This window comes from Rhinatrema bivittatum, chromosome 12 (assembly GCF_901001135.1).
Source record: "Rhinatrema bivittatum chromosome 12, aRhiBiv1.1, whole genome shotgun sequence".
Classification (NCBI taxonomy): Eukaryota; Metazoa; Chordata; class Amphibia; order Gymnophiona; family Rhinatrematidae; genus Rhinatrema; species Rhinatrema bivittatum.
The window spans coordinates 47,187,014-47,212,510 of NC_042626.1; the positions used below are offsets into that span (position 1 = coordinate 47,187,014).

General features: G+C 43.7%; 1 protein-coding gene and 1 long non-coding RNA gene across 4 annotated transcripts in view; one reads left to right on the forward strand and one right to left on the reverse strand.

Moving 5' to 3' along the window:
* Nucleotides 1–25,497, forward strand: part of LOC115074028 — an 860,701-nt gene that overhangs the window by 364,127 nt on the left and 471,077 nt on the right. The window contains exon 4 of one of the 2 annotated variants that reach the window (XR_003852172.1): nucleotides 21,439–21,576. The exons of the other annotated variant lie outside the window; for it this stretch is intronic. This is a non-coding gene — a long non-coding RNA (uncharacterized LOC115074028). The remainder of the gene's footprint in view (nucleotides 1–21,438; nucleotides 21,577–25,497) is intronic. 2 annotated transcript variants of the gene reach the window in all.
* The window catches only part of ASIC2 (acid sensing ion channel subunit 2), a 595,603-nt gene that overhangs the window by 65,665 nt on the left and 504,441 nt on the right, over nucleotides 1–25,497 (reverse strand). For both annotated transcript variants that reach the window (XM_029573105.1, XM_029573104.1), the window contains exon 2: nucleotides 9,031–9,181. In XM_029573105.1, coding sequence (XP_029428965.1) covers nucleotides 9,031–9,181 — 151 coding nt within the window. The remainder of the gene's footprint in view (nucleotides 1–9,030; nucleotides 9,182–25,497) is intronic.

A 25,497-nucleotide genomic window follows, 5' to 3' on the forward strand; every position in this document is an offset into this window, starting at 1 on the left:
AGTTTTACCTCAGAAGACTGTACTTTGAATGTCCTTTTCCATGTAAAAATCTGTTATAATTACATAATTTTTAATTATTGGGGGGGAGGGGAGGGGGAGGTCACACAAGGCTGCAAATTTTGCCCAAGGCTGTGGTTCTCAACAGGGGTGTCAGCACCCACTGGTGTGCTGCGAGGTCCTGAGTGTTGGCACAGGGCCGACAAGAGGCTGCTGTCTTCTCATCAGCCTGGGTGGGAGTCAGCTGACTTCTCCTTTATTGGGCCTGACAAGGCTACTCTTGCTTTCTTCTTCTCTTTCTGGCCCAGTGGAAGGCTGTTTCCTCCTTCAGCCAGATCAGAGCGAGACATTACCAGCTCCTGCTGTTCTGGGCCTGATGGGAGACAAACTCTATCTTCCTCTGCTTAGTCTGGGAGTAATGATGCTGCTGATGCTCTCTTCACCCTACGGAGAGATTGGGATGCTGGACAGGAGGAGGTGGATGAGAGAGGGAGTGTGGTGGCTCCTGAGTCAGGGGTATCTGAGCAGGGAGAGGAGAGGGGAGGAACGGGGCAGGGACATTCGAGTAGGGGAAAGAGGGAGCACAGGGAAGAGGATGCGGAGAGGAGATTTCAGGAATGCAGGGCAGGGATGCGAGTGTGAGGGGATGATTAAAAGGGGGTAATTCGGAGAAGTGAGAGATGATGGGGGCATGGAAGGAGAGTGACGGGGCCAGTTTGGGATGTGCATTTCTTCTATCTGTACTTTGCTTACTTTAGGAAGAAATGTATTTCTGTTTCTAGTTCTCCAGTTTTGCACTGCATGCAGAGTGGCATTTTTTGATTTCCATTCCTATATTTGTCTTCACATTTGGTATTTGTGGTCTTTTATTGTATATTTGGGGAAGGCTGGTTTTGTGTGTGACCAAGGTGAGGTATTTTACTAGCAAGGCATTTGTATCAGTCTTTGTTGTTTTCTCAATAGGACATGCATTGGTGCTGCACTGCTGCCTTTTCATAGGTGGGGCTGTTGCTGTTTGAGTTCTTGGCGTTAGTGCTGCTATGATATGGCAAGTTTGCTACATATGTGCTTAGTGAGATTTTTTTTTTTTCAGGTTTTGTATTTTACAATGAACCTGGTAGAAGAGGAAGTTTGTGTTCCTGTTACTGAGATGACTCTAGAACCAGAATATTTTTTTTGTATGGCACGCTGTATGGGGAAATATCCTAGTTCTGCTGTGCACCCATTGTTGAGGTTGGGAGGTTCCTGTGGATGCAGAGTACATGCTTACATTTAGCCCCATGGTGGTCATGTGTTCAGTGTGTCATGCAGGTGAGCACTGTCTGTCAGGTGTGTCCCAACCTAGGGCATCTAATGCCCTTGCACCAGCCCTGTGATGGCACTGGTGGATAAATGGGTGGGATAGGTAAAAAAAGACAAGTTAAGAGGGATAAGTTGGTGTTGGATTGCAAGTGGAAATATGTATGCGTATCTACACAAAGCAGTGGAATCTTAACTGGGCAGACTGGATGCACCAGTTTGGGCTGCCATCATCTGTATCTTACTATCAGGCCAATTCAGTAAAGTACGCGGGAGAGCCGGCGCTCCGAGGCGAGCGCCCGCTTTCCCAACGTGCGCCCAGGCCCCTCTCCTGGGCGCGTGATTCTGAATTTAAATTAGGGCCCGCACTAGCGCCTTCTTATTTGTGGAAGTGGCAGCTATCAGCGGGTTTGACAGCCAACGCTTAATTTTACTGGCGTCAATTGTCAAACCTGCTGACAGCTACAGGTTCGGAACACGGACGCTGGCAAAATTGAGCGTCCGTTTTTTGGGAGGTTTTTTATTTTTTTTAATTTTTGGGGCCTCCGACTTAATATTTTATTTATTTATTTATTTAACATTTTTATATTGTTATGATATTAAGTCAGAGGGTATACAGAAAAGCAGTTTTTTCTGCTTTACTGTACACTACCCCGGCGCTGGCAGAAATTAACGCCAGCCTTTGGGCCTCTCTTCCTGAGTGCACCGTTCTATATCGGCCTGTTTGAGACTGTTCACTGGCTCAAGGGATAAGCAACAGTAATGGGGCACATTAGATTTAATGAGTTATTAGAAAGTTTGTGTGACCCGATAAATGACAAGTATTTGCAATTCTTCTTCAAATCAAGTGCATGTTTTCCTAATAGTGGGGGTTGAAGTTATTAAGTAATTATAATGTTCCTGGCTGTTCTAATGGAATTTTATTGGCATTTTTATATTTGGGATCATTTGGTTGTACCTTGCTTTGTACAGTTTTCTAGTAATAAGGCAAGCAATAAGGTTTTTTTTTTGTTTTGTTTTTTTAAATAGTTGTGAGAAGGACCAAGGTGAACATTTTACTCCGTGCGTCCAACTTTTTGGAATTTTTACAGTTGAAAGTTGACAACCCTAGCCTCACTGGACTGCCCAACCTAAGTCTAGTCTGCCCTGTCATCCTGTACCACCCTGGAGGTGGTGTCCACCACCCTTCCCCAGCTCCGAATCCATAACACTTTAATGAATCTGGCCCTGTATTTGGGCAATAATATTATTAATAATAATGATATAATTGTCTCTTCTTCTCTTCTCCTTTAGGAAGTTTGTATGCAAACTGGGGGCCAAAATTAGCAGACATATTTCACAGCCCACACATGCTAGGAACAGAAAGACAGCAACTTTCTCATTCTGTAGCATGCCTGCGCAGCTTCTCTCTAGTTCATAGCAATGTGCAAGGCCTAGAGCTGATGGAAAGAAACCGCAGCAGCCTTACAGAAAATCGGCAGTTGTGATCTTAGTGGGAAGAGCACGGAGCCAGCCAAATGGGCACTGTCATTTTCCTCAGAGTCCTCTGCCCTTGGCCCCTTCATGTCCCTTGTGCATTTCTGCTGTTTTCCCTCCACCCCACCCACCTGTGCAGTAAATGATCATTCAGATTTGTATGGGGAAGGAGGTAATAACAGGCCAGCGGGCTTAATGGGGACAACAGGATCCTTGGGCCATGTCCAACCAATTCTGCTAAGTTACACTACCTGCCTCATAGTTAGAGTCAGTTGCTTTTTTTTTCTAATATCACACAGTCATTCCTGAGAGCAATCCTTTGATCAGGGAATGGTCTTTGTGGGTGCTTTACAATAAGATAACAGCCAACTGTTGATGTATCTTACAGTTTAAAATCACCATTGTACATAGGTTTGGCTCATCTTGTAGTCCTCATGGTTGAAAGTGCTCACAGTGACACTCTCTAGATCAGTAAGACAATGGCAAGGTTTATTAAATACATATATTTCAGGCTCAGAGCCTTGCTTCAGTGACCCCGAGCCTCTACAGCCATTGAAACAGATCCGGTAGTGTGGGGGGCGGGGACAGGGGAGGCTATTTCCTGACCTTCAAATTCTGGCAGCAAGAAACTTTTAATGTTATCTCCCAAAAGGTCTTTAATACCTATTAAAATACCAGTATAAAAAGATATTCCAGCACATGAGCTTTTGAGATTTCACATATAGTAGATGAGCTTGAGACCTGGGCGCTCAACATCTTTGGATGGTAACTATGTTACTAGGATGGTCCAATATATGTAACACAGCCCACAGATATTCCATTTTCCATCAGGACCACCACAGCTTCAAGACCTCTTTCAGGAGGTAAGGGAAACTGGATTTTACTATTTATCTGCAGCACAGGCAAAATTCACAGACAAAATAAATCCATTTCTTCTTTTATTTGCCTGTGGATGGCTACTTTGGAATGAGATGAGGAGGGCAGGGGTTTGCTTTCTTTGTAATATTACATTGATTGACAGTCTCAAGGCTCGCTCTGGCCCCCACTCCCAGGCTATGCCAGTAATAACAACATTGGGTGGTAATGTGCTACCTTGATTGCTTTGTAAATGGATAGAAGGCCAATTCCCTTTTGCTTGATTCTACGCTTCCTGGGGCAATTTTACGGAAGATTTCTCATCATTGTGGTTGGAATGGGCTGCTTGGATTAACTGACCTGGCACTTCCCCATTTGCATGGGAGACTAAAGGACAGGACAAGCTGTCTTGGTAATGCAATGGGACTGCTTGTGAGCCTTGGTGAGCATCTGCACTTCTTCGGTTCTCTCTGCAAGTGTCACCATCATATTTTGTACCAAATGTAAAAAATACACACGGCCACAATCTTCAAGCCAAACGGGCAACACATTGATGCTCTTCCACAGTCAATGGTAAGAACACAGGTCCTAGACTCAGTCGAGATTCAATCTTCGACACGTGAAATTTGGCTGCCCGATGACTCAAAGGCCCAGTTACTTTATGTTCTGGCTGCAGGTACTTTTCACAAGGACACAGATTGAAGAGGGAGCTGGGAAGAAGCAGATTTTCACAGGTGAAAGCTATGCAGGCCTGATCCACTCCTTTTTGCAAGGAGAGAAATATTTTGTCTTATGTGTTGGATATGATATGTTGATTTTATATTGTATTGTTACAGTATATATATATAGATAGATATATACATACATACATACACACACTGTATATACTGTATGTGGTGGTGATCATGTTGGGCAATTTTTTCTTAATCTGTAAAGCGATTTATAAATGTTATTGTCCACTGCTGATAGATAATTACCCTCACAATGTCTGGCAGTTTCCACAGCAAATCCAGAGAGGGAATAGTCTTACCAAGAAGCAGAAGTCCAATTTTCCTGGATGCAGATTAATCTCATGCATATTCATGGTGGATATCCAGAACAGCTGATGAGCTGCGGGGTCACCAGGATGATTATGGGATGCCCCGCTTTAGAATATAGTTGTTTTTGCATGCGGCATATTCTGAGCCAGGTGAGAACAAACAGGCTGCCCTTCCCCTCTGGAGGCATCCCGGTGCTGTTTCTCTCAGTTCCCACCCATCTCTGCTACACACTCCTCTCACCCAGCTACATGGGGTGAGGATGGGCGGGGTGCGCTGTATGTCTTCAGGATAAAACAGGGTCTCCTTTCATCACCACTTAATTAATTCAAAGTGAAAATTCAGTCGCTGGGCTTCAGTCATTCTATGAACAAAGCCTGTGCAGCCCTCTTTGGCTCTGTCAGTGAATGATCCCATTTAATGGCCCAAGCCAGGAAGCACAGACTGAAACATTTTTACAGTAGACCTAGGGTGGCCAACCTAAACCTTTCACACAAGAGCCACAAAACCAGAATGCACAGTATAAGGAACCTCACCTCTGAGAGGGAAGAGGTAGGACAGGCAAATACCCACTCTTCCCTCCTTCCTCTCTCAGCCTCTCTCTCATCCCCACCAGTCTCTCTCTCTCTCTCTCACACACACTGGCCCTTCTCCCTCCCTTCACCCCTTTCCTGGGACTGAGATGGAGGGCAGTGGTAAGAAAAGGCTAAAAAGTTCAGGTAAAAGAAATGGAGAGAGGGGAGCTGGTGCTGGGCTGCATATGGGAGTTTATGAGGGCAGACCCATGGGGGCTCCCCACGGAGTTATCCTTTCAGAATTCAGTCTTCTGCAGTGCTGCTCATTTATTCTGCCCACATACTATGCAGGTGGGAAGGACGTGGGTTAAGAGAGTGGAAATCAGGCTTTGGGGGGGAGGGGGATTGGGAATGAAATTTCCATGCCTACTTTTCTGGGTCCTCCCCAGCCCCACCTATTTTCCCCATTGACAACCGAGGGCACTGTTTAAAGAGCCTTTTTCCATGGGAAAACCTCTGGTTACCTGCGGAAATTCTTTTGAAAGCTGACCTCTCAGTATTCATCAACCCAAAGTAGAAGAATCACAACTGGGCAAATTAGGTGGACCAATTTCAGACATAGGAGCCTTGTAAATGATAATAGAAAAAAGTCAGACTGACCCATTCAATCTTCCTAGTTGCAATTATTCTATAAGTTCTCTCTCTCTTCCTTGCACTCTTCCCCCCCCCCCCCCCCGCTCCATAAGTCATCTCTTTCTGTCATTCCCATCCCCCTCTTTCCACTGACAACTTTAAAAGTCCCTCCTCCTAGCAGGCACAGTGCTCCCTCAGCCCATCCTTGCAGAGCTCTGGCGCAGCGACTCCCAAGTCCAGCTTCTTTCGTTTCGGTGGTGCGGCAGCTTCCCGGTACCAGTCTTTTAACTGCACAGGAAGTGGAGAGGCAGGGTGGCCTCTCGGGTCCGGCTCACTGTGCTGCTTGTTTCCACAGGGCCAGGGGAGTTTGGGATGGCAACCCACCCCCAACCCCGGTCCAGCTCAAGCTCCTTGGAGCTGAAGGCAGGTAGTTCCTGAATGTAGTATCTGCCACCTTCTTAACTGCCAGCTCGCGGGGGGGGGGGCAGTTGTAAACTTACAACTCCTGGCGGCTGAGAACAGGAGGATTGCCACATGTAGGGTGCAGACTACAAACCAGTGCTCCCTGTGTGCATCAGCAATCAGCAGTGGGGGGGGGGGGGGTTACCTGCAAACCACAGTTTATGCCCTAAAGAGCCAGATGACGATTAACCACTCCTGAATTTGACAGTGCACAGACTGTGTCCTGCCAACTCCATAACCACCAAGAAATGCTGAATGAGGCTGAGAATCCCCAGCACGGACAGATATGGCGACCATGAGAGGGTAACCTGCACGGAGCAGCAGTTAAAACCACAACACCCTTCTCAGGCAGACCAGATAGGCCATTTTGGTCTTTATCTGCCATCATGTACTTTGTTACTGTCTATTTGTACCGTTCATGTCAATGGATGTCACTAGGGGCTTTCTACAGCTGCCATAAGTGGCTTCAAACACCTGCCTCTTAATCATTCTTCAGAGAGTACAAGACAACATTAGTTTTTTGCTAGTCTAACATTTAATCCTTGTTAAATATACATGTTTATAAACCATGACAATGGAAGTTTTTACAGTATATATCTACAACAAGTGTACAGTTTGGACAGCAGCAGTACAAGCTACACACACACACACACACACACACTGCAAACCTCTTCCTCTCACCTCCTTCCCAACACACACTACCCCACCATAGAGAAGGTACAATATAGTCAGCGGCCGTACAAGGTTTCCTCACACTCATACGTATGCACTGCCCCACCACAGAATGCTTACAGCACATGCAAGCTTCCCCCATACATGTTGCTCTGCCACTAAACCTCTCTCATGCTCTGGTGATACTATTTGGAGTCCCTATGACACTCCCTCAATCTCTCCACTCCCAGAAGGGGAAGAGCCCTGTACTGCCACTTCTCTAAGCCATCCAATGCTTTGGATCTTTATCTGCGAATGATGAAGGATTTACAGGTTTTTCTGCAGAAAGAAGTCTCTGCAAATCTGCAGGAAACCTACATTGGCATCTATGCTATATATATGGTGTGTTAATAAATTGGAAATATGCTGCATTATGAGAGGCAGAGTCAGGGTTACTTGCTCTGTAATGATAAAGGTGAAGGCTAAACTAGCTGGGGAAAAATTCTGATAAGGGCTAATATCCTGACATATTACTCCAGACCCGCCCTACGCTTCCCAGTGACTAAGTAGTTGATCACCTCCTTACCATGTCACTACAATCACTAAGAAAAACACAGGCAGCTGCCTTCCAGGGAAACAGAGCTATTAACTCAGCTGCTGGTACATCAAAGGCACTCCAGAGTGTAATATCGCTGTACAAACACCTTCCTCCAAAAAGTCAAGAGAGACCGCAGCACGTATGCAGAATACCCAAGTACAAATTACCAAACCTCCCCTTTGTCTGCGCCATGGGATCTCCCAGGGGGAGAAGCGTCTGTAGCATCTCCAGTCAATGATAGCATTAACCATCGCATATCTAAGCTGCATCCACTAACCATATTAGCAAACATTCTCTGCATGTTGAAAGCATTCATACCAGTGCAGGTATCCATTCCTAGATATCACATGGTTGGTGACATCACAGCCTATTCCACTCTCACAGCAAAGCAGTGATGTCATAAGCGTGATACGTTGTGACTTTTGTGAGCACCAATATGTGCAATTTTTAGCTTACTTTTCTGTAGTGAAATGGCTTTATAAAGTTCTCACTACGAGACAGATTTTAAAAGCCTTGCATGTGCAAAACCAGCCATATATGTGCCTAAGTGGGCTATGTGGGAGCTAAGCGAATTTTAAATAGCTGGGAAGGGTGTGTGTAAAAGGTGGGGCACCGACACATGTAATCCTAATTTTCCTCAGCTGATGTGGAGAGAGAGAGAGAGAGAGAGAGACTCTTTATAAGGCTCAGTCTGATACTCTATATATGGACCATTGTAAGGGGGCACTTTGATTCGGTGTGAGATTTTGGGAGGTGGGTTGGGGTTAGGGAGGGTGGTGTTACAGACACAGTCAGAGGTATCCATTGTAAAATTGACATCATAAAAGAATTTTAGACCTTATAAGTGATGAAAAGGAGTTGATTTGAACAATGCAGCTAGCAGAGACTGCGGTGTACAAATTAACTCCTTTTGATAGAATTTTCATTAATCACACTGTTCATGTTCTAGTCACCCCCACCACTTAGGATCCCTGTTTCTTTTTCTTTCCTATTGGGAAAGCTTATTAATTTCAGCTGAAATTGAGGTCAGGTCACTGTCATTGAGTATTTTTAAAGCCACCCTGCCATTGGTTATTGCCTGTCGTCACCATTTTTTCAGTTAATTTCCTGTCCTGTAGAAAAAACCATCTCTAATATTTAATCATGTACTTATTACACAGAAATTCACGTATCAAACATCATGACTATATGCATATGTCTGAAACCAAAGAAGGCAATGAGGTATCATAAAATATTCACACATGTATTTGTCTTATTTACAGAATTAGAAAGGGATTATAGAAATGTACAAGGAACATGAGAAGCCCAAAATAGACTGATAGAAAATGTAAAAAAATCAACGTATTCCTTTTTAAGAAGGATTATAAACTAGTTCCAGGTTGGCTGGCCAGGCATAACCAGTCCTGGCTTTACCTCCAGAGAGTCAGGGGAGGTAAAAGCAATCCTTGCTCAACCCGTCCTACAAGACATGGAGTCACCTCGGAGCTCTAACCCAGCAGCGCCTTACCTTTATCTCCCCATATCGGCAGATACTCATCCTGCTGTATGTCCAGCATGATTTCCAGCCCATTTCCTGTCCCGCCCTTCACCGAGGTCAGCAGGGGGTGGCCATCTTGTCCTGAGTTAAACATGTAACACTTGCCATATCTTGTAAACACCTTGCAGAGGGAGAGAAGGAAAAGGGAAAAAACAAGGTTCATCAGTTACGTGCAGCTCTGTGTGTCCTTTCATGTGGACATTGTCAGAAGTGGACCAGGAATGGAGGTCTTTACAGAAAGTAATGCTACACTTTCAATCTTCAAAATAGACAAAAAGGACAGTCAATAGAAAATCAGTGGAAATCTTTGTTTGATATCTACCTTTGATTTACTTCTATTTTTAAGAATGTTTATCCACCTTGTAACACACATTATATTTTGTATGTTTTAACTGTAAACTATTATGAACTAGTTATTCTCACATAGAATGACGGTATATAAGACATTTAAATGAATAAAATGGAGCCGTAAACCCACATCTCATATGGTCCAACAATTCCAGCTCTCTGTATTCTGCATTCTTTTTAAATCCAGACACTTTCTTATTTTAATCAAAAATAGCAAGGAAGATCAAATAGGAATGAGTACATTTGTACATTATTATTGGTACTCAAAAACAAATGTGTCTAAAATAGTATCAGTATTGAACCAGGCAGATAAGGCACACTCGTTTCTTATACATACTTCTTGTCTTCTTAATATAATTATTATAAACCTTTCCCCACACTTCTCTCCCTATGCCATTTTGGACTATCTACTCAAATGCACTAAAACAAATAGCAATATCTCAATTACTTTGCTGTCACATGTAGATCCCTAGAGGGCATATACAATAACATTTGTAAAAAAAAAAAATTTAGCTTGGGTTCACAAAAATTTTTTTTTAACAGGCATATTAAAGCCATCTAAGAGATGCAATACCATTTAGTGTGCTGTCGGTAAAAAAGGTCAGAAACGGCATGGACATGTTTTTTTTTTTTTGTTAAACAGTATGAGCATGTTACTTGTTGCAGGAAGTAACAGTTCTTTTCCACTTGCTGGCTTCCGAGGGGTATACAAGTAAGCCTGGTACATAGAGATTGCTTGTCATTGCAAAGGACAAATAGGGGAGAGCTAGTACACTCCAGGTGAGGAGGTCAAAGAAGAGTGAAGAGATCCAGGAGAGCAGAAAACTGACATGAGAGAGTGTTTAGAATCCTTTGTCTTCAGTGTCAATAAGGATCTTCGAAGAGAAGCATGTGAAGATATAGTTGAAACAGAAGGAAGCATGCAAGGGAAGATCCAGGGAGGAATCTGCCTGCCCTGACTCAAAATAGCACCAGCATCTGACCCTTTCCCCCTCTAAAACCTCCCTGAAATGTAGGCATCGCAATGGCTGCATCACATAGTCTGCTACTGCCTCAAAGCTCACAGAAATGTGATTTGCTATAAACCAAAAAACTGGACAGCTCAAAATGATAATGAGCTCTACATTCTAACCCTTTCTAGAACATACCACCTTTGGTAAGGACCTGGGATTGCATAGGTTCCTATATCTATCGAGGTCAATACTCAAAAAACATTTAAACAGATAACTGAAAAGTTATCCATCTAAATTCAAAAGCTGTATGCAGCTAAATTCTAGCTGCATAAGTCATAAGTTCAGGGCATAAGTTTGGGGCATTCTAGAGGCAGGCGGAAGGCGTTTCCGGGCAGAACAGCCTGCACCGCTGAATATCCCCGTTAAGTTAGATGGATAGCTATATTTGGCTAACCTAACTAGCCGCTCCATGGCTGAATATCGGCCTCATCATAATTTTCCAATAAGTTTCTCCTCTCCCTCCATGTTGCTTTGTTTCCTCTTATGATGTAATACATTTTAACTGTAATTCTTTGACCCAGGGCTAAAAGAGATCACATGACATATCTAGCCAGGCAGATAGACTAACAAGGAATAGATGGCATGGAATTTTATTTTAGATTCATTAATTAAAGTATTCCTCTAGATCTCACATAACCTTAACGCACACAGCGGATATCAAAAGGGACCGCCTGATGTGTCATATCATTAAATGCTTCAACTGCATTACTGCAGAAATTGCTTACAAGACAGCTCCACAAGCAGTGTCTAAAATGGGCCCACTTCTATGTGGCATCTTCAAGAAAGATTGAATTTCTGCAAGTAGAGCTTTTTAATTCTTTGGGAATCATATAAATTACGTGTTCTGATTTCAGATTGGATTTCTTTCCGCCTCACATTTCTATAATGAAAAAGCAAAGTCAAGTTATCTCTCCTACCAGGCTTCCTCTGTGATCCCGCACTCAGTATATTTCCCTCTACTTTTTCTTTTTAAACTCTTTGCATTCACTTTATTTTCTCCTTTTGGGGCACAAAGTATTGGAATTAATAGCATCTGTCCTTATTTATGAGATTATATCCTGCTCTGTTTCCGGAGATCCCTGGGCCTAAGAGGGTGTTAACCTTTCCTACGGCCAGGGTCTCACTTGAAAGCACCTACAGGCCAAACCCCAGGTCCAGGCGGCATGATGTTTTTAATCAGACTCTCTAGCAAAATGTGCAGATTTCTCAAATGTTTTTTGTGCAGACAATGTAATTTATATTCAAAAGTATATAGTCTGATTTTGGAGAAAGGGTTGCTAGGAGAACGTATTTTGTTTTCCCAAGTAGTGGTTAACAGACTAAAAAGAAGATAGGTTGAGCAGGATTGATGATGTTGGGTTACACACAGCCTGAACGATTCCTTCTAGTAAAAATGCACTATCAAGAAAGGAAAAGTAAAAAAAGTATTCACTGTGGGAGAAGTCACAGGGAATACTGGACAGCGGTTGTGGATTTGGCAGATCTCATTGTGTGGGAATGTCACAGACAGATCTGGATGGGCAGTATATGAGATTAGGATGTCTCAGAGAGCAGTGAGGACTCATGGAGCTAAGTTACAAGTAGATCTGGGGTCCTGAGGGCTAGTGGATAAGGGTTCGACATCTCATAGTGAGGCTATCGCCTGGACTGCTGGGAGACTGTGTGTGAGGGTTGGGGGATGTCTCAGGAGCACAGGGGGGGATAATGTGTGAGGTTGGAAGATCTTATTGTCTCAGAGAGTATAGGGGGACAGTAAATGGAGCTGACCTTCTCGGTTCCTATGGGAACAAAGTGAGTTTGATCCATGTTTTGAAACATCCTGCCTTTTCCCTCTGTTCTCACTCTCAGCCTTCATTTGTAGTGTAAATGTTTAAACACATTTCTTCTGCATATGATATATTTATACTTCAGATTTTAAATCTACAGGCTGTTACCACAGATGGTTATAAGAGGAACAGCCACCCATTTCTGTGCATTTTCTAATCATAGCTGCCCTCCCACTGGCAGATAAAACTCAATTATCATGTCTCTGTTCAACAGTCATTTATGCACCTTCTAATTCAGGTCAAAAGGAAAATCCATACACACGGCAAACAACCCCCAGCCATGTGTAGATATCCTGTGCAGAAGAATTACATTTTTACATTTCAGACCTCCTGAAATCTTTTTTTTTTTAATGTAGCCTTTGGCAAAAACTGGTTCTGACACCCTGATGATTTCATGGTAGGATATCATTTGGTTTCATTTCACAAAGTGTGCTGTTCAGATGCAGAAGGAAAACTGTTAAAGCACAATTCACTGTATGTACAGTACCACACATGATCTGAAGAAGGCGGAAGGTCAGGAAAATTATACAGCTGTCGGGGCGCAAATACAGAGCAGTGATTTATCTTAATCTGACTTAAAGCACAAGCAGGCATCAATCACACAGGAGCATGCAGCAGCACCTCCATCATAAAATCAGACCTGGGCAGTGACCCACCGCCAGCTGAGCGTGATGCAAATCTTTTTTTTTTTTCAAATGAAGAGCACAATTCACAAAACAGACGTGACTGAAACAAAGGAAACCGGCATGAGCATATGTAAACTTGCAAAAAGAAACATAAATTTATCTGTTCAAGTCACAGTAAAGAGAACCCAAAACTGTGAGAGCCCTCCACAGAGCATCCAAGTCAAGAACGCAAAAGGAAAGAGAGTCGCTCTCATGGTGGCCGAGTACTCTCCGCACTGCTTAAAGACCCACCTGAGTGGAAAGGAGTGGAGGAATAGACTAATGATTAGCATACTGGCTGCAAATCAGGGAAGGCCGGATTGAAATCTCGCTGCTGCTCCTTGTGAACTGGGCCAAGTCAAGTTAACCTCCATTGCCTCAGAAAAAACTTAGGCCCAGATTTACTAAACTTTTCTCCCATTCTGTATCAGAAAAATGCATAGTAAATAGCCCCTTAGATTGTGAGCCCTCTGGGGACAGGGAAATATCTACACTATGGGGTAGATTTTTAAAAAGTATGCCCGCGCGTACTTTTGTTCGCGCACTAGGCACAAACAAGAGTACACTGGATTTTAATAGATACGCGTGTAGCCGAGTATATCCTTTAAAATCTGGGTCGGCGTTCGCAAGCCTGCGCGCGCCGAGCCGCGTAGCCTGCCTCCGTTCCCTCTGAGGCCCCTCCGAAATCGGAGCGGCCTCGGAGGGAACTTTCCTTCCACCCCCCCGCCCCTTCCCCTCCCTTCCCCTACCTAACCTACCCCCCCCCAGCCCTATCTAAACCCCCCTACCTTTGTTAGACAAGTTACGCCGGCCGCGCAATTCCCCGGCCCAGGAGCAGTTTCGGAGGCCTTGGCCACGCCCCCAAAACGCCCCCGGGCCGGAAACACGCCCGCGGCCCCGCCCCGGATGATGCGCCGCCGCGACACGCCCACGGCACGCCGTCCTGGGGCTTGTGCGCGCCGCTGAGTCTATTCAACATAGGCTCTGCACGCAGGGGGAACTTGGGGCAGGCTTTCGGGGGGTACGCGCGTATCTTATGCGCGTACCCCTTTGAAAATCTGCTCCATGTGAATGTAATCCACTTTGAAGAGCCTGAAAAGTGGAATATAAATAAAGTTGGCATGGTAAGAGCACACTTGCTGGTAAAAGTACCTTTTCAGTGCGGATAAGTACTTGGGTTACCTTGGGTTACCTGGGACCTTTTCAGTGCGGATAAGTACCCGTTGCATTTTGATTGCCAAAAATTGGTTGAGGAACTTTTAAAAAAATTTTGAAAAAGACAACAAAAATTGATTTTTTGAATGATTAAAAGTAATAGTGACCCCTATGAGAAACGAGTTGAACACATAATATGTCTTCTCGTGAATAGAGAGTCTTACAAAAATTGGTTTATAATTGGTTTGGCATTTTTGGGTGTTATGTTAGCTCTCTAACTAGTACACAGTTTATTTTTGGTTGTTGACATTGGTGTGGACTAGAATACACCAGTTGGTGTGAGTGGGTTTTGTTGTGTGATTGATATTATGAACATTTCCTCCAGGAATTTGTCCAAACTTTTTTTAAACACAGCTACACTAATAACTTAATTATGAATTGAGTAAAAATATATTTTCTCTTATTAGTTTTAAATGCATTACCTAATAACTTCATTGTGTGACCCCTAGTTTTTGTACTTTTCAAAAGATTAAACAATTGATCAACGTTTACTCGTTCTTTTCCTCTCATTATCATATCTTCCCTCAGTCTCTCTTCTCCAAGCTGGACTCTTAACCTTTTTAGCTTTTCTTCATAGGGAAATTATTCATCCCTTTTATCATTTTGGTCACCCTTCTCTGTACCTTTTCTAATTCTGCTATATCTTTTTTGAGATGTGTTGACCAGAACTGCACACAATATTCAAAATGAGGTTGCACCATGGAGTGATACTGAGGTATTATGATATTCTCTGTTTTATTCTCCATTCCTTTCCTAGGCATTCTATTTGCTTTCTTGGCTGCTGCTGCTGCACACTGAGCAGAAGATTTCAAAGTATTATCAACTAGGGATGTGAATCGGGCTTTGGACGATTGAAAATATCATCGGTATTTTCAAAATCGTCAGAAATCGGGGGCTCTCCCAAAACGATAGGAAAACCCCACGATATTGATCGTGGGGCTTCGCTTATCGTTTTGGGGGAGGGCGGGAAAAACGGCACACAAAAATAACCCCTAAACCCACCCAAACCCTTTAAAAGTAACCCCTTAGCTTCCCCCAACCTCCCGACCCCCCCAAAACCTTTTTACAGGTACCTGGTGGTCCAGTGGGGGTCCCGGGAGCCCCCACTGGACCTGGCTAGCCTTTGCCCTCATATGTCACATAGTGAGGGCAAAGGTAGCGCCGGCGCCATTTTGAATACTGGCAATACGGCCCGAGTGCAGGAGGTCACTCCCAGACCCCCGCTGGACTTTTGGCAAGTCTTGTGGGGGTCAGGAGGCCCCCCCAAGCTGGCCAAAAGTCCCTGGGGGTCCAGCGGGGGTCCGGGAGCGATCTCCTGCACTCGTGCCGTCGGGTGCCAGGAACCAAAATGGCGCCGATAGCCTTGCCCTTTCTATGTCACAGGGGCTACCGGTGCCATTGGTCAGCCCCTGTCACATGGTAGGAGCACAAGATGGCGCCGGCCATCCAGTGCTCCTACCATGTGACAGGATCCGGCCAATGGCACGGATACCCTGTCACAAGGTAAGGGCAAAGGACGGCCCGGTAGCCGGAGGACGGCCCGGAGCGGGAGATCGCTCCCGGGACCCCCACTGGACCACCAGGTACCTGTAAAAAGGTTTTGGGGGGGTGGGGGAAGCTAAGGGGTTACTTTTAAAGAGTCAGGGTGGGTTTTTTGTTTATCGGCTGGGCAGCCGATAAACAAAACACGAACGGGCCCGATGGGAAAAAACCCACATGTGAATCTAAACCGGAATCCGAACCGATTCCGGTTCCGATTCACATCTCTATTATCAACAATGACATCTAGATTCTTTTCCTGAGTGATAACTCCTAATATGGAATTTTGCATTGTGTAGCTATAATTTGGGTTTCTCTTCCCTAACTGCATCATTTTGCAGTTATCCATATTAAATTTAATTTTCCATTTGCATGCCCAGTCTCCCAGTTTTGCAAGGTCCTCTTGCAATTTTTCACAATCCTCTTGTGATTTGACAACTTTGAATAACTTTGTGTCATCAGCAAATTTGATCACCTGACTTGTTGTACCCATTTCCAGGTCATTTATAAATATATTAAAAAGCAGTGGGCCCAGAACAGATCCCTGGGGCACTCCACTATTCACCTTTTTCCACTGGGAAAATTTACCATTTTATCTCTACTCTCTGTTTTCTGTCTTTTAACCAGTTGGCAGCCCACAATAGGACACTGCCCCCTATCCCATGACTTCTTAATTTCCTAAGAAGTCTCTCATGAGGGACTTTGTCAAATGCCTTCTGTAAATCCAGATACACTATATCAACCTGCTCACCTTTATCCACCAGTGAGATGTGCTTTCCTATGGGAGTCGTGGGGCCCAGAAGAATGAGGAAGCGTGAGCCAAAAACTTACAAGCAACATGGTTAGTAGGTGATTACATAAACCAGGAGGAATCCAAAGAGGATACAGCAATGTGGAACAAGGACTCCCAAATCACCCAGGCCGACCCAAAGAGGCTCATCCAGTCTTGACTTTGCCCCCTTCGTATGTATGACGTATGCAAAGTAGGACTATGGTTCCATGTGAGGAATAGATCAGCCTCCTTGGGTCGGCCTGGGTGAGCTGGTCACCTCCATCTGCTCTGCAGAGGGCTGTGCCTGAACGAAAGAGTCAGACGCGATGGTCACTGCTGAAGGTAGAAAAAAAAATTCTCTGAATCAGCTTGGGTCACTTCTTTCCTTTTGGTTCATTGTCCAGCCCCTTCCCCAATCATGGCCTCTCTTCTCGTTCAACTCCAGTCCATTAGGACAAAGACCCAGTCCTGGTTTTCATACTTTCTTCTTTTATACGTATGGAGCTTCCTAACTTGCTTTAATTTTGAATGCAGGACTACAAATAGTCGGGTCGATTTTAAAAGTGTTGCTCATACAAAAACGGCCACATATGCTCGTATGCGGGCCTTGCACAAGCAACGTACATTTTAAGAAGCACGCGTCAAGAAGAAGGGGTGGAAAAGGAGTGAGGCATGGGAGTTACACACATAAGTCTGCATTTTTAAAAAGCTGACCATGGCACGCGTCGGCTTGTTAGCCACTTAACTTTATTTCTCATCTTGATGAGGAGCAAATCTAAAGATCTCGAGTTTTAGGGCATTTAGCACAGCATGAGGGTTCAGGGTCAAGTGGGGGGGGGGGGGGGGCTTGAAGGATGAAGAACCAGAGGATTTTGAAGCCCTCATATGAACAGGGCAAACTGGTGGACTGCTTGGAAAAACTGGTATTTCCCTTGTGCGAGCATGTAATAAAATCCATCTGCATACATGCGTAACAGCTGCTAAAGCCCTAGCCAAAATGTGTGTGGGAGGGGTACTTTAAATGATACACATGTACTTGTGAGCACAATTTAAAACTGAAGCATCTCTCTGCTTGTGCGCCAATATACGTGATTCTGGGTGCATGCGTGTTCCTTTTAAAATCATCCTGAGTGTGCACTATGGGGCAGATTTTAAAAGCCCTGCGCGCGTAAATCCAGCTGGATTTACGCGCACAGGGGGGTTACGTGCACCGAGCCTATTTTGCATAGGCCCGGCGACGCACGCAAACCCAGGGATGCGTGTATGTCCCGGGGCTTGAAAAAAGGGGCAGGGCGGGGGCGGTCCAGGTTGGGGCAGTGGCGTGGGCAGAGGCCTCCGTAGGGCCTCTAGGCCGGGGGATCATGTGCTGGCACTTGGCCGGCAGGCGCAACTTTAATAAAAAAAAGGTCAGAGGGGGCTTTAGGTAGGGTTGGGGGGCAGGTTAGGTAGGGGAAGGGAGGGGAAGGTGGGGGGGGCGGAGGGAACAGGGAAAGCCATCGGGGCTCTCCTAGGGCTCGGCGCGTGCAAGGTGCACAAATGTGCTGCACGTGCATGTTATAAAATCGGGCATAGATTTGTGCATGCTGGGTTGCGCGCACAAATCTACGCCCGCGCATACCTCTTAAAATCCGGCCCTATGTGCAATATTTTGCCAAAAAAGAATGAAAACAAAAAAATAAAAACAGAAACAAATGTTTTGGCCATTCATATCCCTACTTAAAGCATGAACACAGCACAGACTTTAAAACAGAGGTGTGATCATAAGAGATAAAGTTTTTAATCTAAGGAAAAAAAAGTTATAAAAAATAAGAGACCCAAAAGTATGACCAAAAAATGAAGCAATGGACCAGTACTACTGTCTTAATAGTTATTAATTCTCTTTTGTCAGCTCAGCTGAAACTGTGTCCCTAAGCTGCTCAAAGTTCTTTATTTTCCAGCTGTTGGAGTTCCGGGTGACATCTGCTCAGGTACTGCAGGGTAGAACACTATTTGTGAAGTGTAGGCTGTGTTAGCAGATGCCCATGTCAGAGGGGGAGGAAAAGAATCCTGGCCTGAACAATCCAGTTGGTAAGAGGGTAAGAAAGTGATTTCAGCTAACAAGTGGAGCAGATGTGATCTTAAAGACACATGGCAGAGGGACGAGAAGGGTTGGGGCTGCATGTAAACCCAAGCTGTTCTCTTTTTGTGTGCAATGAACTCATGCAGTCTGGAGATTTTTCCAAGACAAAGAAACCCTGACCTTTCATTTCCTTGGCGATACTAATCTCTCTCCCTGTGCATGCCACGCCACTCTGCAAAGAGTAGTCATTTTTTATAAGAGTTGATTAATAGCATTGACCTCCGCTGCTGTATTATGTATTACACTTGTTTTTTGGGGCCATTCCACACGTGGGTAATTAATGGGCCGCCTAAGGCGGCCTGCTATTGAAATGTAATTATGCCTGACATTTCATCTTCAATGGAGCACTGGAAGGAGAAGTATTTCCAGAGTGTTACAGTGGATGAGCCGTGCAGATCTAGGCAAGCACTGCCGAAAACTGGATATTATTGGATTTCCATTGGTTTAACAGACCTGGGTCAGAAATGTTGACTGCCTACATGAATGTTTCCATGTTCCACTAGGAACTTCTGAAGTCCTTGGGGGCCGATGAAATAAATCAGCATGGAAAAGGACACTCAGTGTCGAGCGCCCGCTTTCCTAACGCACGCCAAGCACCTCTCCTGGGCGTGCGATCAAATATTTAAATGAGGGGTTGCGCTACCAATGAGGTGCTAGGGATAAATGTGCACCCCTAGTGCCTCCTTGGCAGGGGGCGCCCTCAAATTTAGGAGCATCCATTTTCCTAAACTGTGCACAGCCATGAGTTAGGAAAATGGATGCTTGTTAATTGAGCGTCCCTTTTCCTAACCTGACCGCCGGCACACTTTTTTTTTTTTTTAAACCTTTTGGTTCCTCCAACTTAATATTGGAGGATGAACAGAAAAGCAGTATTTTCTGCTTTTTTGTACACATTTCTGAGCGTAAAAATGTGCAGATTGGGTGCACATTTTTTTTTGGATCTGGGGAGAATAGTAATATCTTCATCAACATGCACTTGCACTTAATGAGTGCTATTATTTTCACGGGAGGTTGGATGCACGTTTTGGACACGCTAATCCCCTTATAGAATAAGGGGTTGTGGACGAGGGTCCAAAACCCGCGTCCAAGCATGGGTTAAACAGTGCGCTCAGCTGAGCGCACTGTATTGCATTGGCCCCATTGTTTGGTTTAAACCTTTTTTTTAAGCCTCCACATTCCCACATCATTTCCCTGCCTGTGCAGTAAAGTTTTATCCTGATCTCTTATAGAGAAACTGGCCTTATAGGATCATTGTATCTGTCTCCTTTGGCACTGAGCATTTTCATTTTCCACAAAGAAACAGTTGAAATCACAGAGAGGTCAGAGCATATTGAGATGTCATCAAGCATTTTCCAAGCTAACTTGCTTTTGGTTGGTGCTTATGGTCACCAGCTGACTCCATTGTCTGCCTCGCTTCATAGAGAGAAAAATACAGTCTAACTTCAGTTAGTCAGCTAGAGTGACTCACTGCTCTCTTGATTAACAAGTGTTGGTACCTATTCAAACCAAGTCACACTACCTCAACACCTTTCCAAGGTGAGTAACTGGACTGAACTTTTCAACCTTTTTACATAGGTATACACTGCTCCTAGCTTATTTCTAGCTTCTGGCTACTTTTTTTTTTTGTTTTGTTTTTTTTTAAATACAAACGCTCAGTTCTGCTTACTAGCTGCTTTACAGACTTTTAAAAATAAACACACTACCTACTGCTTACTAGCTGCCTTATTGACTGCTATTTAAAAATACAAACAGTCTAACTTGTTTATTCACTGACTTACTGACTATTAAAAGCACAAACACACAAACACACTAAATAATATTCCCAAATAGTTAACTTTGCCCCAATACTTTTAAGAAAGACAATGTCCCAAGCAAAAACTTACTGATTCCTTTCAGCCACCAGCAAGGTGATCCTCTCCTCTCAGTGTTCCCACTGGAATCACTTGGGCACCTTGCGTGCGCCGAGCCCTAGGGGAGCCCCAATGGCTTTCCCCGTTCCCTCCGCCCTTCCCACCTTCCCCTTCCTTCCCCTACCTAACCCACCCCCAGCCCTACCTAAACCCCCCCTCACCTTTGTTTAATAAGTTGCACCTGCCTCTGAGTAGGCATAGGTTGCGCGCGCCAGCCAAGTGCCAGCACGCGATCCCCCGGCACAATCACTGTGCCAGAGGCCTCGGTCCCGCTCCCACCCCTCCCCTTTCACAAATCCCCGGAACATAGCGCTATGCAAAATAGGCTCGGCGCATGTAACCCTTTGAAAATCTGGCCCAAAGCACAAAAATTAAATAAAAACTAATAAAATATATGGTATAAAGAATTTGAAGAATAAAGACGGGAGCTATTCAATGAGACAATCACACAGTGGTTGCCTCACATATAGCAACCGCACATCACCACACATCAGGGTGTTCCCTTGATGGTTGGTTGTTAATGATTTTAGTAGAAGGGAACAGAAGTTTTGTTGTTGTTAGGATTATAAAGCAAACCCAATCTTAACACAACTCAGCATAAGTTGTGGAACCACTTGATACATGCGACAAGATTCACCGTCTCCTCCGTGTGGATGTCTCCACCTCTCATGGTGCATTAGCACAAACAGGTATCTGAGAAAGCTTTGATAGAAAAATTAACGTATTCTTTACCAAGAGTGTGAAAAGATTTGGGGAGGTGGCTGGATTTATGTCAGTTTATAAGTGATCTTCAAATTCGGGTGATATTTGCTTCGGAAAAAGGTAATGGGGTCGTCTAGGATCCTGATTTTGTTTTGCTTGATTTTTATTCTTTGCACAATTTTGAATCGTAGTCTGCATGCTATGCTTCATCTGTAGGGTTACATAAAAAGTTATTTTAAAATGGACTTTTTTTTTTTGTATCTCCATAGGCAGATTTCCTCTCCCCCACCACAACACCCAAACTCTCATGCTGTGATTCCTCATATGAGAGCCCAAAGAGGAAACTTCACGCAGGTCCCCATTCTGTCAGATGAAGGGAGGATAGGGATAACGTCTTCTGTTGCTGGGTACGTTCTCTTTTAAGTTACAATAATGTAATAGATCTGTAAGGTTCCTGAGGCTTTCTAGAATTAATAATGTGTTCCTAAGGATCCCTAGAACTCAGTTGTACAGCTCTGTGAACAGAATTACAGACAGGGACCAGATATTACCGAGTTAGTTTTCTGCGAACTGCTGAATGACAAAGTTAAACAGATAATTTTAGACTGATACCTTTAAATCAAAATTTTCAGCTTTACTTAAGCGGCAAGGCTTCCAAATGAAACATCACCTAAATTTAAACTGTCAAAATTTGTTCATTTATATTTCTAACATTATGCATGTAACCGGAGTTACCTGGCTACATTTAGCTGATTAGCATTGAAAATCAGCACCAACCAGCTACACTGTAAACCCACCTAGTTTTCCTATTACATTATGAGCCATAAAATTATTCTGTTGGTCATCTCCTGATCCCTCATCAAACCTTCTTCACTGCTTCCTCTCCACCCTAAACTGGAACACGTTTTATGATTCACTTATGGCAGGCACAGTACTCTATATTTCCTGGTTACGTCATCTTTTGCTCATTTGAATTCTGACCTAAAGAAGAGAATATTAGCTCTGGAAAGCTTGTCAAGAATTGTACGTGTATATATATTTATATTTTTTTGTTTTTATTTGTTAACCTTTCTTCCTGTGCAATCAAGTGGACTAACATGGCAGTCAAACTATTTCATCTACATAAAAGTGGTAATGAATATCAAAACTTTGAATGATCTTCCCCAAAGGTGCCGAATAAACGTTAAAATAATAACAGTGATGTGCCACTCTTGCCATTTGTAAGTGGCACAAGGGGGAAATGAGTATACCTGAGCCTGAAAACCAACATGGAGAAAGGCAATTGACCCAGAATCCTCTGCTCTCTTAGCCTATGTGACCTCAAAGTGACTTGCTGAGCCTGACCTGCAAGAATTCCCAGGACACCTGGACAGGCAGTTGAAGCTGGCTCCATACTGTGATGCCTAATTATGGGGTCACACAAAGCAGAAGCCAACGGAGGGACCTTCAGGCTATACTATCACAACAGAGGCACTTTTTCTCAGGTGTTTCTATAAACACAAGCTCAGATGTGTTAATTGCCCTGACCAGCAAGATTTTAACAGAACAAAGGTCTATCTAGAGAGTGATGGTAAATGGGCCCCACCTGGGAGAAGTAATCAGGACAGTTTAGGGATAATCACATCATGCTGTTGACATGACAACCAATGTAAATTATTCTTTGGGTAGTCACACACCTCTAGAATCTTCCACGATATTGTATGTTATCTATAAAAGAATGATCACTTCCTGTATATGATGAGATGCTGGTAGTCAGTTTGTCAGAGACATGGCATCAGCATCTCCCAAGAATACTTATATTGATCAATAAAAAATTATGCTCTCTACAAAATCTAAGTGTTCTTGTATCCCTGGACATAAGCGTCAATAAAAAATGGTGTGGTGCTTAACAGGGAATGGAAGAGAAGGCAATCCAAGAGTCAGGAACCAGGCACGGCAAACCAGGAGCTAAGAAGTGGGCATGTTCCTTCTGGCCTTACATCTTGATCCTTGTTACTGCTCCACCCTCTCTTACCTCAAGCATTGCTCTCTGGAGATGTATCTTCATATACACAGTATATATATCTTGGAATATATGGTTCCCTAGTGATCCTGTGGCTCCACTGCTTGATCGCCTTAATACATTAATTCTAGTCCTGTAGGGTTCCTGACAGAGAGAGACAGCTCACTGGTGTACAGTGTGTCACTATTGCTTGAAATATGGGCCAAGATTATGGTATTCTGTCCTTTTAGTAACCTCAATCAATTCTTTCAGCTTCCTGGATCTTGCAGCTAATAGAAAAATAAAAATAATTCTCCTAGATCTGGATTCAACTTGGCCAGCGCCAATGCAATCCTCTGATTCCCACCTCCCACCTATATCCCTCTCCTTTCCACATCTCATGGAACACAAACTGGGATGGGGAGAGGCTATGCTGAGCTGCCAGACAGATACAGAAAAGAAACACATCAGTGACCAACCCTCCGCCCCCTCCCAGCAACCCTGAGCAGCAGGGGTAGAAACTGGGGGGGTAAGCGAGGTTCTCCACCAAGACTACAAACAGGACCTGCTTTTCGGGACAGCCACAATCAATATTCATCAGAAGTATTTTGCATACAAATATTTATTTATTTATTTATTTATATTCTTTATATACTCTAAGAACAAGGCTAATTTGCATAGCTGGGTTTCCCTTGAAAAATCTGATCTGGTTGTGGCTCTTGAAAAGCTAAGAAGAAAAAAAAAAAAAGAAATTCAGATATAAGCAATACAAAAAAAAGAAAATCTTCCAGCAGAATGCAATACTTCTACAATACCTTCCTAATCAGCTCTGTTGGCTCTAATTCACTGAAAGCTAGGATGGACAAGCTTGTCGAACCTGCTTTTTTGGGGTGTGAATTAGTGTTGTCAGAGAGCTGTGATGAGTTGCTAATGCATTAGCTGTGAAGTTTACAAAAAATATATTTACAATTATATACAAGAACCCATCAAGATAAACATATGAAGACAGAATATCATGCTAGCGCAAAACAAAACCAAAACACCACAGATAAAGTATAACATTCCTAGACTTCTAGCAATCTTTAAGAAGCACTGAGAAACACATGTGAGATAACACTGGACTGTTACCACCACTAAAAGATATATTTCATATGCATGTAACTGTCAGGAATAACAGGCTTGAAAAGAAAGCAAAGCAACTTAATAACATAGTGGTCAATTTGCAAAGGTATTAGTAACTTAACCCTAGGAGGTGAGACTGAGTGCTAAATTAAAACATTTGAAAACTTGATAGGCTAACTTCAAGCATTTTAAATGTATTCAGTCAACAAAATGGGCTGGGCTGGGGGGAAAGTAAGGTAGCTGAATGCTGATTTTCAACTCAGACTGCTGGGCCAGATTTATGATTTTGTCACCTAAAGGCAGGACTGGAAAATGGGAAAGGGGGGAGCCATAGTCCTACAGCAAATGGAAACAGGCTTCTTTTTTGGCCCAGGTATTTGGAGCCTTCAAAAATTTGGCATCGTAGGCAGTTGCCTATGCCAAACTCCGGAAACACTTGACCCGGGACGGTGTTCTTGAACAGAATTTAGCCAACTATGTTTAGGTGGCCAAATTCAGTGTCCTAAATCTAGTCTGTCATTTTTGTTTGGTTAGATTTAAGCTCAATTTCAACTGAAACCTTGGGCGCCTGGGTTGGCTGAAAATGAACGCAATGTAGCTAGTCAAACTCTTGTGAGCTAAAGTAGGTGATCTGGGCTTTTTTTTTTTTTTTTTTAAATAAACACCATGATTACACAGTAAACGATGGCAGAAAAAATCCAATTGGACCATCTAGTCCCCCTAGTTCATCTGTCCACATTGCTAAGGATATATCAGAGAACATGACTACTTGTAAGATATCTTCCTTAGCCAGGACAGTCTTTGTGTCTTTGTCATTGGTACCTCTTGGGTAGATGAGCATAGAATGTCCCCTCTTGGTTCTCTCCTGCACCCATTTTCCCCATGTCTAACTACAAACATTGTAGTAATCTAAATAGCCAGCAGTTCTAGTGTTGTTGTTGCTCACACATCCAGCATCCTAGGACCCCCTGTGTAGCCTGCCAGACAGTTTCCATGATTTTTTAATCTTATTTTTTAAGAAAAACTTCGGATTGCTTTTGATAAAAAAAAATAAAAAAAAGTACAAGGGCTTCTGGTGGCGACAGGCACATGAACAGACATGCCTCGATTTCTTTGGGAACTCTCCAAGATGCTCCCAAAGATATAAAATTGAATTTTGGCCTTTGTCGGTTTCCTCTTCTGGAAGACAGCATGTCTAAAACAAGCACAAAAATTTCAAAATCAA